Source organism: Patella vulgata, chromosome 5 (genome assembly GCF_932274485.2).
Source record: "Patella vulgata chromosome 5, xgPatVulg1.2, whole genome shotgun sequence".
In the NCBI taxonomy this organism is placed as follows: domain Eukaryota; kingdom Metazoa; phylum Mollusca; class Gastropoda; family Patellidae; genus Patella; species Patella vulgata.
In genome coordinates this window covers 31,493,974-31,517,359 of record NC_065883.2, presented here as the reverse complement: position 1 = coordinate 31,517,359, position 23,386 = coordinate 31,493,974, and the positions used below count along the sequence as shown (strand labels likewise).

Genomic DNA, 23,386 nt, shown 5'->3' with positions numbered 1-23,386 from the left:
TATCAGATTTATATGAAACTTTAAATCTTTATATTCCAAAAATCTCAGTCCCTTTTGATATTTGCGCATTTCAGACCATAACTTTCTGGATTATGGCCCCTGATGGTACAAAAAATCGTTTTTGTTTTAGCTTGTTCTCTATCCATCTCTTGCAAAATGTAGGCGTATCCTGCCTGGCAGCCACTGGTTAAACATGTTGTTATTGTCCATGCATATCACTCCGCTCGCAGCAATAGGTCTATTAATTATGTAGACACATTATAAATACTCGTACTCGTAATTTTATACAAGCCAAAATTAACGTATCTGTGTTAATTATTATAAATTATAGGTTATTATACAATTATTTCAAATTAGTTTACTGGACTGTATTTATTATGGTATGCTACATGTTACATAAAATCCAATACTGTATGAATATACGACTACATACTTTCTTCAGTTAGCCATTTATGTTTGGTCGCCTGCCTAAAATCGGGGACAGACGAGCGTATTTTCGCCCGATTGCACCGATTTTTAAAATCGCTCTAAAAAATCGCTCGTGCGCCCGTTAACGGCGACGACGATTCTGCTCGGCAACCATTCTAGCATGTAAAGGTGTGGGTTTTCCCGTAGTCCACCGGTTTCCTCACACTGCGCTAAAGGATTATTAAAATAAAAACATACATGTACCATATTAGTACCGAAATGACAAATCTACTTTGATGTAAGCAGACTAAAAAGATGGAAATAATTTTGACGAAGTTGTCATTCCATAAAAATGAAATGACTAAGAAGCAAAATGATTCTGTAATGACTATGGGGAAAAACTAATGCAGACTCAAATATGGTGAGTAACAGTCTGGGATTATCAATGTAAAAAATGTAAGTAAAATATTAGGGGTACCTACAGATTTTGTTATTAATCATTATTTCAGGACAGAAATGAAATTTGTCTGTTTATAGACTGTTTAGTTACTGTATCATTCTACAACTTAAATTTTTGAAAACATAATTTAAGCACCTAGAAAGTCTCTGACAAATAGCTGTTAGCATCAAAATTTAAAGATTTTATTACTTCAAATTATAGTTCTTTATTTTCTTGTACCATTTTTATTTTTTAAAGTAACATAAAATCAAAGCATTGTTTTGCCTGCTATCGTGTAATACCAGGCCAAGTTTGTCAGGGCAGCGTCTTTACCATTTAATTTGATTGTATTGGGTCATTCTGTTCTATACTCTTCAAAAGAAAGTAGGGGATATTGAAATGCAAACACCTACGCAGGTTGCGATGTGATAAATAGTCATGGACATTTGACATGCTTTGAGAGTATGTTCACAGATGAAGAACTTATCGCCCAAACAACCACTGAGCTGCACATGCGTCACGCAATAGCGCCATACACGTGTGTGTGTGTGTGTGTGTGGGGGGGGGGGGTCATTGTCAAATTTGACACTTCAAGGAAGGGTTGATGAAAACTGCCGCGTGCTGGTTTATCTATCCATGTTTGCTTTCCTATCGGTTCGTGCATAAGATTTACTGTTTAACGTATCTTTACTTTAGTGTGTTACGTTTAATTTGATCGGGAGACGTGTTCGTCGACGTCAACGTAAGAGTTGACCGTGGCACTGCAAGAGGAGTGGGCCAGATTGCCCCAAATCGTGATTGGGCGGTTGATTAGGAGCATACCACGACGAATTGGTGAATGTCTGAGGATTGGTGAAGCAATTACTCATTATTAAGACAAAAATCAAAAACGTCAATTTTCACTTTTGACGGTGTAACTCTTTGCGAATGAAATGGGGCCGTCAGATTAGCCGCCCATCTATTTATGTTCACATGTAGGCAATTGGCCTGTTATTAACATACCCTGGTTACCTCTAATAAAACAGCAGAGCATTTCCGCAGTTTTGAATTGTTTCTGAATATCCACTATTTTTTTTTTTGAAGAGTATATATCAATGGCAATATTTATATACTTTTCCAAGGTTGGTCAATAATTTAGTGTGTTGTTGACTGTGTGTATATTTTGTGAGTGATTGTTAAATCATTTGTATAGCAAGCTATTAAATCGATTCCTATACAAGCCTTATACTAATAAATCAACAGATGTCACCATTTTGAACAGAAAACTTTTTTCCTTTTTTCAGTTAACTTCTAGTTTAAGCATGCCTGGGGTATGTTTCATTCTTCTAATTGTCTGCCAACTTGCTACGAATTTTGCTACAGAACATAAAATTTCACTTACGGACATACCATGGCAAATATCTAATGGTAAAAGTAAGTGAATTTTCTTTTCTATATTTAGTTGTGACCACTACAAACAAAACTACAATATACATCTTTAGTTATGTGAGCTTCCCATATATACGATACGAAAGATGGTATCAGATATTCTAGAAGGTTCAGGCATAATCCGTGCACCTATATACACGATACACGACATCCGTCAGTACTTATATCAAAATGTCTTTTTGACTTAAAAATTTAGGATGTTTACATTTTTTCTTTTACAACCTGCGGTTACGACACTGGACTCCCCCCCCCCCCCTCCCCACCCCACACCACACCACCAGGAAAAGTGACTGCGAATTGGACAAGCAATAGTGTCTAGGCGTTCGGATGTCGCGAAAAACCACATGATCAGGTACACGTAAGAGACCCCTAGTCAGTTGGAATTTGAGAATACCCTCCCCATAATCGACGTCAAAATAGAAAATAAAGTTACTAAAAGTTATCAAAGTGTCGGAATATTCTCGTGGCAATAAGTTAAACTCTTAAAGCCAAATACGGGACCTCGATTTGTCGTCCCTACCGAACGACTAATTTCCTATCGAATATCCTTGTTAGAGCAACACGCCAATCGAGAAGTTTTAGTCTTAATTTTCGGGGTTCTACAAGCTGACCTGCAAATGGATACGTTGTCTGATATATTTTATTAATTGTTTTTTTTTATTCTGCTTTGCTAATTATTAATATTTATTTCTTTTAAAGATGTCACGGTACATGGAAGAATACCAGGAACTGTACATACGGCGTTACTGGAAAGTGGAATAACAGGAGAACCATATTACAGAGACAATGACGTTCAGCTACATTGGATTAATCACTCTAATTGGACTTATGAATTAAGTTTCGATTGTGAGTAATACCACTTTTATTTTCTTACCATTTAAGGTAAGCGCATGTGTGATTTCTGCTGGGAAGAAGATACTAGGATACCTGTGCGAGCACGCTTTACTTCACATTTCTTACTGTTATCTTGGATACACAGACGTTTAGTATCACATTTACCTGGCGTAGAAAGAAATCAATTAGATGCTAAGGAAAACCACACCGTTTGTCTAAGCCAGTTCTCTTCATAACCAAAATCAGATGTCAGGGTTATACGATTGTCTGAGATATAACTCACTCTGTTTGTCAGTTGATAAAAAATTGGCTGGATTACAACACAGTGTAAAAATCTGAAAACAGTTAAACACAATTTTCATTAGACATTTTTCTAGTCGTTACTTCATATTTCAACTTATAATTGGTCTATATTTCCCTTATAGTTATACTAGATATAGACTAAGATCAACGTAGGACATAGAATAAATTTCTAAATATACTTTGCCGCTAATATATAATAGGATTCAACCACAATTGTTACATTTATATTTTATTTCAAATATGACTATTATTAACCCATGCACAAAGACATGGCTTAAAAAACTGAATGTATAAGGAAAAACAACAAACCCATAATATACTAATCCACTATACTTCTGCTATGTCTATTCCAGTAGTACCTCTGTGAGTAAGAAGTTGGGTCGCTAACCCGAAGGACCCTCGTTCGATCCCTTTGCAGTTGATCAAGAAAATTCATCGGGATTTTCCGGCGTGGTTCTCATTTGTCAGTGTTGCAGGACGGGGGACCAGGCAAGGGACAACGTATATTGAATGGGGCGAAAATCCGAGGTCACATTGACTTGAACGTAAAAGAACACGTTGACCGTTGGAATTCGATATTAAAGTAGGCCGTAGTGCCGCTGTCCGGGTAAACTTTCCCTTATAGCACACTGCGTATGGCGTGTGTCCGACTTCTTTAGCCCAGTCGGTGCAGAACAGTAGGACGTTAAACCCCATTTCATTTCATTTCTAGTAGGACTTGACAGTATGAAAGAACACAAATCTATATGGTTGGTTTGTGAGGGGCTGGATACCATATCCTCAGTATATCTGAACGACCAGTTACTGGGAACAACAGATAACATGTTCGTTCGTTATGTTTTTGATATCAAGCCACACTTACAGGTAAAGTAATAAATTCTCCTATTATGTGCTGAAAGCCATTGATTGCAAAATAGTTTTATTCTTAAAACGCCGAATCTCTTTGATTTTGGTACAAAAATGTTGCCGATTTCATTGTATTTGACATGTTGATTTGTTGTCTGAAATAGCTATCGTTTTTATCGACAATTTTACATCAATAAAGTCAGTGTTAAGATATAACCGACTCTGTGTTCTATTGTCGAAGAATGGGTCTTCCGTGTGTTCCCACTGTCTGACGTGCTGTCTCAGATGCCTGTGTGAAGGGATTCTGCACGTTCTGTCGCACAACATGGCGGTCTTGTCGCCTTGTGGTAACCCTTGATCTAACAGTTCGGGGCGGTCATCCGTGGTGTTGGTGGCCCGAAAGCTTTGCTGAAGCCTGTAGATGGTGCATTTTATAGGGCTGGTCCCGGTGAACAGCACGTGCAGCATGAGTTACATGAAAATCACGGAGAACACATTACCATCTAGAAGTCAGGTTGCGTTTTTGAGAACATTTCCTGGGTTCAATTTTGTGTTTGGGAAGGAGCCTTATTGCTCAGGCAAAGTTGGAGATGTGGTCACAAATATACAATAAAAACATTTGGCAAGTTTTATGCAATGCGTCTATTCAGAGTAACTACCAGCCTGACGTTTCTTTTGCTGCTTAGTATACAACGTTGAGAATGATAAAAGGTGACACGCACGCATTTTAAAGTCGATTTAAAATCGGTTTATCTGAATTTCTTCTTACGTTGCCATATGTGTCACTGAATATCCCATGTCTATTTTGAACGTGGGTTTAGTGGCGAATCCTTTTCCCTTTCATGTTAAAACTAGAAGTGCACTGTGCGTATGTAGAAACATTGCACTTGTTTTTGATTAATTTCTTGAATCGAATTCCCCATTTAAATTGCTATTTGATACGAAAATGACTCTAAATGCACACACATGTATTAATGTAATATGAATGTATGTAAACTGATTTATTTTCAATTTTTGTAAATAATGTTCGGTGAAATTCAATAAAAATTGAACGGCAGTCGGTTACTCCTGCATTCTGCAGTTTTTTTTTTATTACCTTGTCGTTTGTGAATCAACCTTTACTAATTACTCCACATTGTCTTGTGGGATATGTTTTTATTTGTTCATTACAAAATAGCATCCGGAACCATATAATACACGACTCGTGTACTGATTATAAAGTTTTAATTGTGTCCTAAATATTGAATATTAGGATCCTATATTTTCACGGCAAGATAACAACATCAATATTGATGAAAATTGACCAATATTGAATTCTAATTTGTGTTTTTAATTTTGAATATTATGGAAAATTTTGAGTTAGAAGTTTAGTTCCTTTAGTTATATCAAATCCTTTAAAATCTTTCTTTCTAGAATGGTGGCAACGACTTAAGGATTTATTTTCAGTCACCGGTGGAATATGCTAATAAGCAGGCATCTAAATCATCATATATTATTGGTATTAATTCTAATGTAGATTTCCAACATGGCGAAAGAAATAGACAGTATATCCGGAAAGAGCAGGCGTCATTTAGTTGGGATTTTGCACCGTCTTTTCCTACTATAGGTATATGGTATGTATTGTTATTGTAAGACAGTAAAAACATTTTATAGTATCAAAATACTATATATTGATTCTACAGAAATTATTTAGATATTCCTTGGTATATATCGTCTTTATTAGAGCAGCAGGAGCAGATCAGTAGAACGTTAAACCCCATTTCATTGTTATAATCCTTGTTACAATTAATGACATTTAAAGGAACAACGTCGCCCTCAACCAGTAAATGCATCTTATTAATTAAATAAATAGAGGATATTTGTCGTTTTAGAGTGAATAACATATTTTATTTCATCGAGAAGCAAGAAAACTTATATTTTCACGAATGCGTATAGCATGAGTGAAAATATAAACGTTTTCTTGCTTAGAGATGAAATAAAATATGTTATTCACGACAAAACGACAAATGTTCTATTTATTTTATGATTTTACAATCATTTTAGGTAAACACTGCTAGCCAGTGGAATAACACTTTTATTTCACTGATAAAACGCGGTATTCCACTACTGATCATAAAATAAAACAGTATATTCATAATAACCCGAGTATCCCAATCACGGGCTAATTTAGAACAAATCTGTTTGCATGAGCGCTCACTGATCTCCACGGGAGCCGCCCTGAAATGAACCCGTATAAAACGACTTTTTTCACTAATAGACTGACAGACTAATAAATAAGGTCATAATTTGTGGAAATAATATACTGAAGGATACGATCGTCATAGTGCGAGTTCACCTTTAATGTACGACGCAATTTGCAATATGTAGTGATGTCTCAATCTCCCCATCCATCCAGTACGCCATATATATACATGTTTCAATCATTCCAGTGTTATTTATGTTATCCGCGGTTTTGTGGTTTGATTTTCTGTTTGGTTGTCAGGTTATAGGTACCGTACGGTTGTCTCATCAGCACATTACTTCGGTCATTTTGAAACCAGCCTATAGCCTATGGTTGTTTTTTTTTCTGTGGTCACCTGTGCAGTGTGTTTCATTCTACTTTTCTTCGAAATCAAACAACCAATGGATAGTTTACGTACACTGCCAATTCGTACACGGGACCTCAGCGCCACCAATCACAATTCCCAGGATTCGACCCTGGGGCAGCCTACACGTGAGTCCACACACTGATCCGCAGTGAATATTTGCTTGGCCGCGACAATCACTGATAAGGATGACATTGATGCGGCTTAATGAGCTAGAAATATTAACTTTTTTCCTGCGACAAATTAAATTCTAAAACATTTTTTGTATATATTGGAAAAATAAATAAAGGCGTTTGACGTATTTGTAGTTAAAAATTATTTCCGATTTAGTGTAAATGGGTATTAAAATGACTAAAATGCAGCATTCTCTCCGAAGCAGTTATGTCTTATGTAAACAATGCACGCGCCATTCAGCCAATGATTCACACCGCGTGCTGTGACAGCACGTGTGAAGGCAGTCATCTATGACAGAGATATTATACGAGACTCGTAATTCTCTGTTAAACAGATTGGTGAGTCCAGTCCCCTAACCACACAATCAGCGCGACTCCCCTCAATCACCCAATCACCCAATCACTCAACTGTATAACCCACACATATTTCAAACATATGTAGGCCTATATGTCTCATTTATTCAGATCTATAGTCTAGACATGTTTCAAACTTTTAGATGTGTAGGTGTGAATGTCTCTATCGCAAAATGTATGAGCAATCCCTCAAATATGCGACGTGATGTTGAAATTCTACTGTTTCAGGAAAGCTATGTACATTCAGTGTTTCAGTGATATTATCATCCAAGATCTGTGTGTGGTTCCAATAAAAGGTAATTGGTATACACGTATGTGTTGCATTGCATAATTTGTATGTAAGCAGGGCAAAGTGTTATAATATAACCCCTTAAATATGAATTATGTAAGGTTTAGATAAAGAGCTAATGTTTAAAAATAGTCAAATTACTTCATTCTGAGCGAAGTTATGAATGTTTGAAGTTTTCATAAGAAATGAAGTAAAAAGTCTCGATTATCAAGTACCATCCATACACTGTCTAATCCGCTCAATATCTCAACCATCTCATTTTCTAGAGAGTTGATTAAGGGCTTGTGATTTGAGCAGAGATCTAAATAATAATTTATATGTCATTTGAAGTCTGAATAAAGACTCGCAATAGCAGATTTGGCTCTTACATAATGCATCTTTTAGAAACCAGTCTCTTGAATTGTAATGGAATATTTAAATTTAACTGTCATCTATTTGGGCATAAATTCAAGCAATATTTGTATCGAGAATGCCTTGCCAAGTTTCCTTTAGTTAATAAATATGTTCGACGAATCGAAATGTCAGACGTATGATTTTGGAATATGACATCTTTAAACCTTTTTTTCTATTGCAGATGGTGCTACATGGGCGGTGGGTGTTGATGTATATTTTGGTATTAATGATATAATAACAGGGGACTTAACTCTAGAATTACTCAATACTAACATCAACTCCACACAATTAATAACACTCACACCAATCAATACTCACCATAAAGTTTCTTTACAAATACCAACGGTATTTTTTTTTAAATTTACAGTATTAATCAATACTTTTGACCCCTACTTATTACCATTTCTTTTTAACTTACAATATTAATCGATATATTTGACGCTGGCTCATTAGCATATTTTCTTTGTAAGGGGTTATAGACGATTTCAGAAAGGGTACATTTGGTTGGTGGCGGACTGAGTGAGATGATACTTTTTGGGGAACTGTGTTAGCTTATTGCTTTACATTTTCATTTAACTTAAAGAAAAGAAACACAGTTTATGTGCTTTTTTAGGATGCCGATATAAAATTATGGTGGCCAAATGGATATGGTGAACAAAATATGTATGGCCTTCTTGCCACTTTTACTGTATGGCAAACAACACAATCTATAACCAAGATAGTCTATTTTGGATTTAGAACCATCGAACTTATACAGAATCAAGTTTCAAGGGACATGTCAAAGGGTAAGACTTTTGTAGCAAATAGTTTATTTGCAAATGTTCTACCGAGCAATATGTAAATAAAGACATCATATCGAGTGCAGGTAAAATGACTTGTTCCTTGTGGCATTCAATGGATTTTGATGTATTTTCATAACGTTGAAATTCAGAACTCCTTTATTCTATTTGGGTCACCTAGTCGTTAACATTAACCATCAGATCTCGAGCTACAGGTCAATGATGGCATAGTCTGTCCAACCGGGTGAGTTGTATATCGTAAGACCTCGCCTTTCCTCTCACATAAAAAAAAATCACCGCTTTGTATATAAAATAAAGAACCTCTTACTGATGTGTTCTTCACCTTATATTTCAAATCAAAAAACGAAATGGGGATTAACAGTCTGCTTTTCTGCGCCAACCGGGCTAATGAAGACGGCCATGCGCAATGCAATGTGCTACGAGGGGAATGTTTCCCGGGCAGCAATTGGATTCCAAGGGTTATTTTATGTACACAGGACCTCGTTTTTTTTCGTTGCACTCGAAAGATTAGACGATGTTCCGTGTCAGGCCACTCGTCCTGCTCCATTGACAAGTGTATACCGCGCAGTAACATTCCAGGGGAATATTCACAGCCAACATCTGGAGCGAACCTCGAACCTCCTGGTTAGTGAGCCAGCGCCTTACTCACTGAACCACTTTTATATCTCAAAACAGTTTGTTATAGCACCCCACCCCACCCCAAACAACATAAAATACCTTTACAATGTATAATGCCCTGGTACAGTCTAATTTGTTTTGTAGGGTTAACATTTTTCTTTGAAATCAATGGTATACCGATTTTTCTGAAGGGATCTAACTGGGTACCAGCCGACAGTTTTAAAGAACGGATTACTCGAAGTAAATTACGTCATATGTTACAATCAGTAGTTGATGCTAATATGAACTGTCTTAGAGTGTGGGGTGGAGGGGTAAGTATATCAGGAACACAAATTATACATTAAAGTCAACAATTATATAAATGACCATTTAGGTTCCCACGGTTTCATAGAATGACAACGGGTACGGTATTCCATCTTTTAGGAGTTGGTTACTTGTGTCGTTGATAAGTATGAAATATCCGCATCCAGATCTATATAACTCTCAATAATGTTTCTGTACTTAACCAATATATGTATTATTAGGTCTATATATTGGTAGCAGGTATCGGCCGTGAGTGTGAACGAATCTCCCGATAAAGTTTTGCCCTTTTGAGCGCATTTAATCAATATGCTATTCGTTTCATTTGTCAGCAAGCTCTATAACAACCGCAAAAATAAAAGGGTACGAATTCGCTGTAATGTACTTCCCTTATTAGTGGTGCGGCACGGGGTCCCGTATACACGTTAGCGTGCACTTTAAAAAAAACCTTGACAGTTGGAGTTCGATATAAGTGTCCTCATAGCACACTGCATGGTGTATGTCAATCTTAACTAGCCCAGTCAGTGCAGAAAAATAGGACGCTAATCTCCATTTCATTTCATCATCGATACTACAGTTGTATATCTGCATGTTCCATAAAAGAGTATATTTATTGTAGGTATATGAAAGTACGGATTTCTATGATTTAGCTGATGAACTGGGTATAATGATATGGCAAGATTTCATGTTCAGTGTTAATCTTTATCCTGTAACCGAAGACTTTTTAAATTCAGTTGAAAAAGAAATAAAATATCAGGTAAATATACGTTAATATTCATACCGTTTAGTTGTGGAAAACGTGCCATATTTGATTTGATAACAGCACCCCATTCGACACGAAAATCCTTTTTAAAAAACAGTTGTTCGTCCGTAGTACTCGACGATGCCCAAGATATCTTTAAGGTCGGTGTGTCAGCAAATGGCTAGCAAGGCTGGTACGAGAACGGGTGGTCTTTATACGGGTAGAGCAATAGATTCTGACGATTCCAATGGAAGTATTCACCCAATGTACAATTTTATGGACACACAATTACTGAGTTTAATACTAAGCGACGTTTCCGCCAGGATACTCTCGTCTTTATCAAGCAAATGATACAGGTATGTGAATAGTAGGCAAATATATACAGAATTTGCAATAAAAGTAACAATCAAATACAATTAAAACTTAACACCTTTGATTGGGGCGGGGGGCATTTACAACTAAACCTACGCAGCGGAAACTCTTACAGGGATTAAAAGGGGGAGGAATTCCTATTATTTATAATGATCAATGTATTAATGTATTGTCAAAGAATGAATTCAGCACATTAGAATTGAGAAACAAAATTAATTAGTGAACAACATGCAGAACTCGAATCTTTACTTTCCCCAGAAGATTATAAATCCATACGATAAAAGCTAATTCCGTACTTGATGACCAAGTGAAAACCAGGCACATCATAAAATACAACAGTTTAAAATCAAGACAACAACCCACACTTACCAAAAGCAACAAGTCTGCTTCCGATGAGTACATACAAAGACAGTTGTGAACCTCAGCTCAACTAACCTCGCCGATGAATATATTACTCTACTATCTAAAGATCTGAAATTCATCGCTGTATCTAGACCAAAGAATCATCACAAGTATAGAAATGGGGTTACGTTAACTGGCAACAGGTGGCAAGGTGGATTATCTCAGGCATCAGATCAGGAATATCCCTTTGAAAACCAAACATCAAACAAAATACCTATCCAAATCCCAGCAGCTAGCACAAAAGAATCGAAAGCAGACACCAATATCACTATCATCCCTGCAGACAAAGGTAAAGCTACTGTGATTATGGGCACCACTGACTATGTGGTTACCGTGAACAGCCTACTCCAAGACACCAAAACGTACCAAAGCCATCCATGAAACCAAACTGCGAAAACTTCTCACCTCCTTGAAAGACAAAAAACAGATCACAGCAGGACTCTACTATACCCTGAATCCCTCTCATCCCAGACCACCATATGCACGTGTCACCATTAAAATTCACAAGAACCCGGTCAAGACTCGCTTATTGGTTTGTTCCCGAGATACAGTATATTACAATACAGCAAAATCCTTAACCCGTCTTTTGGCACCACTCCAGCGATTTTTGCCATAAACTGGCAACAGTCCTATCAGCCCGCACCATTCTTTCCTACGATGTAGTACACCTGTTCACCAATATCCCTACAGCTCAGACACTCCAAATACTTAAAATGTAAATCAATAACCTAGAGGCCCCACTGGACACCAACCTAACCACTGATAATACCATTCAACTGTTACGTCACTGTATAACTGCCACTTACTTTAAATGGGGTGATGAATATTATCAACAAATACATGGCCTGACTATGGGTAACCCACTATCGCCACAACTGTCAGAGGTATTTATGACCAGTTTTAGTTTAAACAATATTTTATTCAACATTCAGTTTTGAAACTGATGCATTGCAGACTTTCCCCATCACACCCTATGATGGTATTGCAAGGTTGACGATGTATTTGTGGTCCTCCATCAAAACGACAACCCATAAACGCTACTCCAACATCTGAACAGTCGGCAAACGAGGATAAAATTCACAATGGAAACTGCAAACGGATGCCAGTCTCCCATTTCTTGATGTCTTAGTAACTAAGTCTGACAAGTCCTCCACTACTGTTTATAGGAAACCAACTCATACTGACCAATACATTCACCATAAATCAAATCATTCGCATCAAATTAAGAAATCCATCATCACCACTCTAACCAGACGCGCCACCAAGGTATGTGATGAAGAAACTTTACCCGCGGAATTAGGGCATTTAACGAACGTTTTCATAAACAATAACAGTTACCGCACCCAACTGGTTAATGATGTCATCACCACCACCATAGAGAACCAACACCAGCCAGAAACGCCAAATACTGACCACTCGGGCATCAGAATAACTATCCCGTTTCACGGCAAAATCTCTTACCAGATCAGAAGGTTAACGAAACAAGAAGTGGGCATAGACGTCACCTTCTCAAGCGACAGGACCATACAGAATTTACTACAAGCTAATGGTAATACAAAACAAACAAACCCCACAGCCCAAAAATTGTATTTATGAAATAACTTACACGTGCAACGAAAAGTATTGAGGAGAAACGAAGCGTCCACTTGATGTACGAATGAAAGAGCACAATTCACTAGCTTCCACCAATCCCTCAGCCGTAGCAGTACATCATCACCAGAAGAAAACCAGGAAACTTCTTGAGGCCATCAATATAAAACGCATCAAGCCCAAGTTAAACCGGGATGTCGGACTATTTATACCAAGGGCTTATGACCAACTTATACATTGATTCCAATACGTTTGTTCTATTTCAGTGCTTATCCACTTTTTACAGTCTAATTATACATTTTTACATATCTTGATTTTCAGTACTTATCCAGTTTTGCAGTCTGATAATACATTTCACATTTATTAACTTTCAGTTTATTGAATTGATATATTTACGGTTTCCCTCGTCCAGGTTTATAGTCTAATAATAGGTTTCATCTTTCATGATTTTCAACTTATTGAATTAATACATTTCAGTGCTTATCCAGTTTTACAATCTAATTATACATTTTATCTTGGTTTTCAGTACTTATCCAGTTTTACAGTCTGATAATATATTTCACATTTATTGACTTTCAGTTTATTGAATTAATATATTTATGGTTTCCCTCGTCCAGGTTTATAGTCTAATAATAGGTTTTATCTTTCATGATTTCCAGCTTATTGAATTAATACATTTATGGTTTCCCTTGCATCAGCGATCACTCTCGTTCAGGAGCTTATGGCGAACTTATACATTGATTCCTATGCTTTTGTTCTATTTCAGTGCTTATCCATTTTTTTCAGTCTAATTATACATTTTACATGTCTTGGTTTTCAGTACTTATTCAGTTTTACAGTCTAATAATATATTTCACATTTTTTTTATTTTCAATTTATTGAATTAATATATTTTCGGCTCCCTTCGTCCAGTTATATAGTCTAAAAAGGTTTTATATCTTTCATGATTTTCTGTTTATTGAATTAATATGGTTTTTTTATTTCCCTTGCATCATCGATCACCCTTGTTCACTCATACCCCCATGCATACACACTTCTCTTTAAATTATTGTTTATCTATCGCTCAGGTTAATTGGTTTCCTATTAATAGTGCCAATACACTGATCTTTATAAAGAAATAGGCATTCCTCCCCTTTTAATCCCCGTAAGAGTTTCCACTGTAGGTTTAGTTGTAAATGGCCCCCTAATCAAAGGTGTTAAGTTTTAATTGTATTTGATTGTTATCTTTGTTGCATATTCTGTATATATTTGCCTGCTATTCACATACCTGTATCATTTGTTTGATAAAGACGAGAATATCCTCGTCGAAACGTCCCTTAGTATTAAACTCAGTAATTGCGTATCCATAAAATTGTACGTTGTGTTAATATGTTCAATTACTAAATGCCAATCAGAGAAGATATTCACCTAATGTAATTTGTTACAGATGATTCGATTGAAAAATCACCCATCCATAATAGTATGGAGTGGTAATAATGAGAATGAAGTTGGTTTAAGTAATGGATGGTATGTATATTGCTAATTCAATACAACCCTATGGTTATCATAGACCTTTTAAACAGAATATCCATTTCACGTTAGACGGTAACTAAAAGTGGATTTAAGTATATGTAAACGAAAAGCGAAATTGTGACAATATAGCCTCTTTATAGCTTGTCAAAACATTGAGCTGTTCGGAAATGATTTGTTTATCCATTTAAAGATACTGTCCCTCAAAAGTATTTATCGGGTGGTAATTTCCAATAAAAGTTTGTCAATTTTGGTATATATGAAACGTGGAGACACCCACTCTTTCTAGAAAACTACTGGATTCCTTTTAAAAAAAGAACACTCATGGAGCACGCACGGGGCACAACGAGCGGGTATCATTAATTGGGAGCCTGGCAATAAAGGGTTGTCTGCTCGAGTGTCGTGAAAGGTTGCAAACGAAGATTGTCTGATCTCTCAGCGTTAGGGAGCGCTTGATGTATATGTTGATAAACTTGATGGCGAGCGGACAAGGAAAAGGTGAGAGACTTAAACGTACAACAGTTTCAGAGATAAAAACCACGGAAAATGACTTGGGCAGTGGATAATCCGAAAATTTAATTAGGCTTCGATATTTATAATAAATGGACAGCGATTAAAGACACACAGAGAGAAATGGGGTTTAACGTCCACTCGACACAAACTAGGTCATTTCGGGACTAACACATGGTTCAATTTTTTATTTCAATAATTCGCTTGCGCGTAGGGGTCTTTAGCAGTGGGAGGAAACCGTAGGACTCGGAGAAACCCACGAGGTTGGACAGGCGACCCTACTCCTTGTCACGTACAACCGAGGATTCGAAACCACGCCAGTTGACTCAATGACAGGCCGTATGATACAGCGCGCCGTATGATTCGGCCATCTACCCCCCCCCCCTCCGCGATTAAAGACAGAGAGAGAGAGAGAGATGGGGTTTAACGTCCACTGGACACAAACTAGGTCATTTCGGGACTAACATATGGTTTCATTTTATTTCAATAATTCGCTTGCGCGTAGGGGTCTTTAGCAGTGGGAGGAACCCGTCGGAGCAGAACAGTAGGACTTTAAACCCCATTTCATTTCATTTCATCCAGTTTGTACGCGGGAAGATATCTTTAAGGAATTCCATTCTTCAGTTGTACAAGTGACTTGAGATACATGTAGTTGATAATGGTAGAGGTTTGCAAGAGTATCTCTCCCCAAAATAACCAGTTTTATTTACCAAAATATATCTGGGGTTTCTCCTTGTACATTCGTAATCAATTTTAATAGAAAAAAAATCTTACCGCTTGTCCGGGTGAATTCTTAGATACATTATGATATATTGTCATTTCCCTTTCAACATAATTATTTTCAATAAAGTATTCTCTTTAGAAATTTCTATCGGTCTGAATGTTGTATAATATGTTAAGGTTGTATATAATGCATGTCCTGCTAATGATAACTATATTTTATCTTTTTGTCAGGTATTTTACTTCCCGCAATTTTGAACGATACGCAGATGATTATGGTAAACTATACCTGCAAACAATTAAACCTATTGTACAAACAGCTGATAAAAGTAGACCATATTTGGCGTCAAGTCCAAGTAATGGTAAACTATCTGAAACTGATAAAAATGGTTTAGCTATGAATCCTGATAGCACCATGTACGGTGACAGTACGTTTCTTATTCATTAATTACAGCCAGATTTAAATTTTATTAAGTCACAAAAACCGAGAATATGGAATTTAACCTTTCTTGAACATAATGCTACAACTGCAAAAAGAAAATAACGTATATGTATGCTTCTAGGTGTACGATATCAGGTAGAAGGATTTGTCCGTGCATTGGCGATTACGCCAACCCTCCTTTGTATTCAATCTAATAGACAGTTAGAAATTGGGTTTAACGTCTACTCGGCAGAAACAAGGTCATTTCAGGACTATCATAATTATGGAACAATTTTGCTTCAATAATTCGCTTGTTTGGGGTCTTTAATAGTAAGAAGAAACCGGAAAACCCGGAGAAAACCTATGAGCTGGACAGACGAGACTGGACAGGCGACCCAACGCCTTGGCACGTACAAGCCTGGGATCGAAATCACGCCATTTGACTAAATGAAAGACCTTATGATCTAAAGCGTTAGACCACTTAACCCCCATGTCTGCAACCAAAATAGGAAATCGTAACATTGTATTTCCTTTATTTTAGTTCACTTTTATAAGTATAGTGGTGACTTGTGGAATTATACAAGTTATAGTATTGTTAGAATGTGTACAGAGTATGGTATACAGTCATACTGTAGTATGGAATCACTGGAAGATGTACTTGCTGAAGAAGATCTTAGATTTGATTCTGAAATGTTAGAACATCGCCAACATCACACATCAGGTATACTGGCATCATCTTGTTTATCGTATGCGAGGTAGAGAGAGAGACAGAAATAGGGTTTAACGTCCACTCGACACAAACTAGGCCATTTCGAGACTGACACATGGTTCAATTTTATTTCAATAATTCGCTTGCGCGTAGGGGTCTTTAGTAGTGGGAGGAAACCGGAGGACCCAGAGAAAACCCACGAGGTTGGACAGGCGACTGCGATGTAGAACCAGGGCAGTAAACATTTGTGTGTAAATAGATACCCCATTGTCCGCGGCATGAATAATTTTTGTATTGATATTGATGGATATAATATTTTAACAGGTAAATTTGAAATGAAAGTATTGATAGAAAAGTACATGGATTTCCCCAACTCTACTGATGAAAAACAAAGATTAGCCGATATTATTTACGTGACACAGGTAATATAAGTCTATGTATAGTGCGGTTATGCTAACTGTGGTTGTGTGATTGGGGAAAGTAGTTCGCAACTAAACATCATTCGTTTTGATAAGGTTATTTATAATATATCTTCGTATTTCGCCTACTCCTAAAACGCCAGATCGTGGTAATTCAGATTAAACATGGACCAGAGCAATGAATTCATATTGGCTTATCCAATGCAAATGAAAATTGACCCAAACGTTCCCTTGTATGTCATTTACACGGAAATGTAGTCGTCTGGAAAAAAAATCGCCCCATTCCCATTGCACAGGATAACAACGAACCATTTGTTTGCTTGTTATCCCATATATACAAGAAAAAGCTCTCGTCCGAGTAAGTTGAAAACAATAACCGGAAAATACTAATCTTGTTTTTAAGATATCACAAGCGATGGCCATTCAAGCAGAAACAGAACATTATCGTAGAAGTCAGAATTATCTAGGAGACAATGGCGAAGGGTTAACTATGGGAGCCATGTATTGGCAGTTAAATGATGTTTGGCCTGCACCAAGCTGGTCATCAATAGGTTGGATATTTCGTTAAAATTATTGATTACTTTTTTATTATCTTGTCCTATTATATCATCAATGTAATAAGAAAAATACTACGCCCCTCAAAAGTATTATTTATAGATTGCTGAAAGTAGCGGAGCAGCTTCCATTATTTACTATATTATTATGACATGGACGGCGCTCCCCCGGCCTATCTGTGATTTATTGATTTTAATAACGATATTTTGATCTACATTACTTAATGTCCGAAAGTCTTTAGGTGACATTTATTCGGGAACATTGGAGTTATATATTATCCAACATGTTTTTTTTTCTATTTTCTAGATTATAACGTAAAATGGAAGATGCTACATTATTACATGATGAAATCTTTCTCGCCATTGCTCATTTCACCATATATAGACGATGATGGCGATCTCAATGTTTATCTAGTTGTTGATGAAATACCAGTTACCTTGTGGACAGATTCTTACACAAAGAAAATGGAATTTAGGCCAATAACTAATAAAGTTGAACTATTTTACACGGATTATTCTAATTCCGATATATCATACCTTGCATCAAAAACCAAGAAATTAATATCAGGAACGTTAGTTATATCCATGTATTCTTGGACAAGGTTCCAGCCTCTTAAAGAGTGGGAAGTTCCATACCAGGTAGAGTGCACTTCCAAAGAAATGTAAATTTACATGACATTGACACAGTTTCCAACATTTTTGCGGTGATCAATATACAGATATCTTACCAATTTTCTAGTATCAGGGCCCTCGGAACCGGTGGGGCCGTTGAGGGAGGCACATGTGTGTAAAACATGGCCCGGGGAGTTCACTACGCCTACAACCCCATCCCCTCCCTATGTGAATTTGATGCCAACGGGCCTGCGGGGTATTTACACCCCTCTTTAGATAAGAACACCAGGACATACTTTGTTTAATAGCACGCAGGCCAAGGAAGTATGTCTACATCATCCCAATTCTGTTGTCTATTTAATGTAGATGTGACTGTAAGCGAAATCAAATTTTAAAGAAATAGGGAAAACATTCAACATGTTAAAGTCATTTTGATACTACTATACTATAGTTTTAGGCCATTTGGTACACATAAATTTATTTTTCTATGTTTATGTGCGGTTCTACAAGTCAGCGACAAGGACCGACTGGAGCGTTTTTTGGCATAGCGTCCAAGGTATTGCAAAAAGTGTCCACCAAGGAAAGATATGTTATAGATATGCATATTTATTTCATACAAAACTGACAAAAATATGGGTAAATGAAATTGGCAAGAAAACGCCCTTGTCGGTGATAAATTTCAATTATCCACAAGTTTATCAATTTTATATGAAATCTTTTAATTTAAGGATATGATGTGTGGAATATAATATATCTCTATACACGGCATCGTACAAACGGAACGACCAGGTACTTTCATTACCAGAACCGCCAGTCGAATGCCCTAATTGCTTGTCTACCTCCATCCACCAAAAAGCAATGAAGACAATGAATTGTAAATTCACATTTTACGTCTTTTAACATTAAATATACACTATGCAAGAGCTAAATCCGCCTATTGGAGGTCTTTCTTTAGGCCTGAAATGCTATATAAACTATTAATTAGACATTTATTAACAAAACAAGACCATAATCGACTCTCGATGGCATCGGATACTCGAGATTTTAACTATATTAAAACGGTTCACCATTTAAAAATTTAATTTAAAATTGGGAAAGCGAGGCTAAGTCCCGATTAAACCAGTGCCATGGTTACCACTGTGCACACATCTTGTCAAAACTACAAACAATGATAACTTGGCCGAGAATGAAGTAATTTGAATGAAATTTTCAATATTTTCTCTTTTCATCATCTATTTTTGAATTATTATAGCAAGAATGACCAACTCTTTATTAAACTCTTAAGTTTTTTTTCATGAAAATGAAAGGTGGTTTAACGTCTTAGTGTTATGCACCGAATGGGCTAATGAAGACGGACATTTTTTTTATAGATGAAAACTACGTCAGAATCTGTGTTTAAGAAGGAGTTAGATCAATTGATGAGAGAAGCTGATTGTCCGTTTGTACAAAGCTGTTTTCTGTTTTTCGATATCAAAGATAAAGAAGAGCATACGATACCGACAACCTGGCTAAGAATGTCTAATTTTAATAAAGCATTTGGTTTGCGAAAAGCTAACATTCAGGTAGGTTGCCTATCAGTGGTATGTTTTAACAATTATATAAAAATGTGTATCTGATTATCCCTGGTGTATCGTCATTCTCATATCAAGTTTACGTCTAGATCTTGTGTTTATTCCTGGGGTTATGTATTGAGCAGATATCATGCATTGTATATTAATAAATGTAATTAGAGTATTGGCAAGGTTTGGGTGACAGAGGCAATAATTCACAGAAAGAAAATAATTTCTAGTCTTCAACTAATAAATGATGTAATTAACCCCACATTTTTCATTTTCTGCCGTTTATATATTAAAGCACTACATTAAAGATGGGTTCCCAGAAAAGTATTTATCGGGTGGTTATTTCCAATTAAAGTATGGCAATTTTGGTATATATGGAAAGTAGAGATATCCAATCTTACTAGAAAAATACTGGATTCCCCGAAAAACAATCATGGAGCATATACAGGACAAAAATGTAAGGGTTCCCCTAATCGACAGCCCGACGATTATGAATTTCTGCACGCGTGATGTCAAAGGTCACACGCGAACATTGAGTGCTTGATGTACAAGTTGATAAACTTTATGAAGAGTTAGACGTACAACACACTTTCTGAGATACAAATGACGGAAAAAGACGCAGGTAGTGGATAATCTTTGAATTTAATTAGGATTCGATATTTGTAATAAATAGTAAGCCATTAAAGACAACATCGTCTTATATATGCAATGAATTATCCTCTGACTTCCAAGAGAGGTAAGTCACGTGACGTAAACATGACCTGGTTTGATCGAATTTTTATAGCAAGGCATTCCTTCGCAATTACAGAGAAGGATTTGAAGCAAAATTATGACAAATTAATTAGTTTGAATATGTTTTTAGTCCATATATACCATTAAATCACCTAGTTTGTACGCGGGAATGTATCTTTAAGGTCTGACAACATCTTAATGTATTCTGTGTAGCCACTGCAAAGATGCCACTCCTTTGTTATTAAATATGTTAGCCAATCATACGATCTCATTGTTATGTTGGTTGGATGTCGTTTAATGTATTGGTTTTTTTCTGCATTGTAGATAACACGGATATTAGATGAAAAATCTATGAAAACAGAATTCAAAATTATCTTAAGTACAACAAAAATAGCCCCCTTTGTCTGGCTTGATTCTCATCGGATTCCAGGACGGTTCTCTGAAAATGGATTCTTAATGAAAGACGAGACGAAGATTGTGATATTTTACGCCTGGGAAGAAACGGATGTGAATGAACTAGAAACTATTTTAACTGTTAAATCGTTGATGGATGTTTATCAACAAATGTATTATTAAGTTTTTCCTCCAAGTCTTTGGATATTAATATTAATAGGGTGTCAGTTTGTAAACGTTTTTGATTCATGTATGTAAAATGACCACAGCAGTACGTTCACTAAAACGTGGAAAATTTTAGACTTCAATATGCATTTTGATTAAGAGTCAAATCTGCCTATTGCGCGTCTTTCTTTTGGCTTCAAATGTCATATAAATTAATATTTAGACATTTATTCACATGGCAAGACAATAATCAACTCTCTAGAGCATCGGATGACAGAGATTTAAATGGATTGAAACCTGCGAGATTTAAAGATTTAACGATGAAATTGATAATCGAGACTTAGATCATGGTATCGTTTCTTTATACTTTCGATGGCCTCTATTACATGAAGATCTGACTAGTGTAGTGGGAGGTCGCGTCAGGGGTCATACGAGCACGTTAGACATTCGATTAACCATAGAACTAGTATACTAGTTCTATGGATTAACCGATCAGCGTTGATGTAGGATATCCTCAGTTCCATTCATCGCACGCCAAGAACTCGCCACAACAGACCGTTTCATTGGCTAAACCCTCACATCAACTAGAACGCGGTTTATATAACAACTCTTCCAGATCCTAGCGTAGTAAAGACAAGTAAAACGAAATTTTGTTTAAACTAAAAAAAACCGAAACGAAATAGGACCTGTGTTTTAATTAGATTGTAGTCCGCCGCGATCCCACAAAAAGTGTTTTGCTACCCCAGCTAGGGGCGCGACTCCGAGGTTGGGAGGTATTATATTAAGAACGACCGGGTCTTTATCTAAATCTTACATATAATGCATCTTTAACATAATATCTACTAAATTGGTGATTACCAAAATTATTTTAGGTGGTTTAAAACATAACTATAATACAACACTACATGGCGGCGTACTGACACACACCCACATGATCAGACCGAATGAATAAAATGGTGTTTAATATAATACTTTGTGCACCATCCTGATAACATTTTCACTTTGGTGTATGCCTTATTATTTGAAAGGTTAAAAAAAAGTACTGTTCTATATTGCGTTTTATAGGACTTCTAATCGATTTCTCATAGTTTAAATATTGAAAGGTGCTAAATCTTTAATATCTGGGACTTACAACAAATTGACACAGATGGCTCGCAATGCATATAATAATGTAATATGGATGTATATAAACTGATTTACATTCAATCGTTTTTGTATTTACTGTAATTTCTCTGCAGTTATGTTCATAAACGTCATGAAACAAAGTGCTAAAAAATTTAAAATTGACACCCACCTTGAAATAAATAGCACAGTCCCTAATCATGTGATTAATAATACTTAGTAAGCTGAATAGGATAGGGCCTACCGAGGTTTGTGAAGATGAGATGTTATCTGATCATTCGAATGATTACATCTCAGATGCGGCTAAAAAGAAGAAAATATTTAACAATCGCTCAACCACCGACCCAGTCGAACAAGAGGAAAGTAAATCACCCCTGAAAAGGAAATTTCCAAAACGAACAAGGGTCGTGTCTTTTGATGAGGAGGCGACATCGAACAAAGGATACGTGCATAAAAATAAGAAGAATTCCAAGACTAATGTCAAAATAAATAAGAAAAATACTAACGAATACTCTAACTGGGTCATTAATAAGAATTCAACCTCTCCAATCAAAATATACTCTTCAAAAAAAGTAGGGGATATTCAGATGCAAATACCTATGCAGGTTGCTATATGATACATAATTATGGACGCTTGACCTCTTTTGAGAGTATGTTCACAGATGAAGAACTTATCGCCCCAACAGAACCACTGAGCTGCACATGCGACACGCAATAGCGCCATACACGCGTGGGTGCGTGTGTGGGGGTGGTGGGGGTGGGGGGGCATTGTCAAGTTTGACACTTCAAGAAAGGGTTGATGAAAACTGCCGCGTGCTGGTTTATCCTATCCATGTTTTCTTTCCTATCGGTTCTTTCATAAGTTTTACTGTTTAGCGTATCTTTGCTTTAGTGTGTTACTTTTAATTTGCAATGAGATGTCTTCAACATGATGAACGTCTACGTGCTATTGGCATGCTTCAAATGGGTTCTACACAGCGAGCAGTAGCCAGCATGCTTAATGTGTCACCGTCTGTGATCAGCAGAATGTGGAACCGGTACCAACAAACACACAATGCTGATGATAGACCTCGTTCAGGTCGTCC

At 36.6% G+C, this 23,386-nt stretch overlaps 1 protein-coding gene across 4 annotated transcripts; it reads left to right on the top strand.

Annotated features, from left to right (window-relative positions):
• Window positions 1-488: 488 nt before the first annotated feature.
• Window positions 489-22,385, top strand: LOC126822281 (beta-mannosidase). Of its 4 annotated transcripts, XM_050551069.2 has the most exons (18): window positions 489-864; window positions 2,131-2,260; window positions 2,975-3,121; window positions 4,125-4,276; window positions 5,672-5,871; window positions 7,599-7,666; window positions 8,234-8,397; window positions 8,666-8,837; window positions 9,615-9,781; window positions 10,390-10,527; window positions 14,303-14,382; window positions 15,850-16,043; window positions 16,578-16,757; window positions 17,070-17,167; window positions 17,568-17,715; window positions 18,026-18,357; window positions 19,701-19,892; window positions 20,946-22,385. In XM_050551069.2, the coding sequence occupies exons 2-18, from the start codon at window positions 2,149-2,151 to the stop codon at window positions 21,195-21,197; spliced, it is 2,796 nt and encodes a 931-aa protein (XP_050407026.2). In that variant the 5' UTR covers window positions 489-864; window positions 2,131-2,148; the 3' UTR covers window positions 21,198-22,385. The 4 variants fall into 4 exon arrangements, with proteins under 4 accessions (XP_050407026.2, XP_050407027.2, XP_050407028.2 ...); XM_050551070.2 differs by lacking the exons at window positions 489-864; window positions 2,131-2,260 and having other exon boundaries at window positions 2,992-3,121; window positions 4,128-4,276; XM_050551071.2 differs by lacking the exons at window positions 489-864; window positions 2,131-2,260; window positions 2,975-3,121; window positions 4,125-4,276; window positions 5,672-5,871 and having other exon boundaries at window positions 7,638-7,666; window positions 8,234-8,272.
• Window positions 22,386-23,386: the final 1,001 nt, after the last annotated feature.

Coding starts and splice junctions, on each gene's coding strand:
- LOC126822281 (XM_050551069.2), top strand. CDS start 2,149: ATGCCTGGGGTATGTTTCATTCTTCTAATTGTCTGCCAACTTGCTACG. Junction 5,872..7,598: donor TTTCCTACTATAGGTATATG/GTATGTATTGTT, acceptor CTACTGTTTCAG/GAAAGCTATGTACATTCAGT. Junction 8,838..9,614: donor TTCAAGGGACATGTCAAAGG/GTAAGACTTTTG, acceptor TTTGTTTTGTAG/GGTTAACATTTTTCTTTGAA.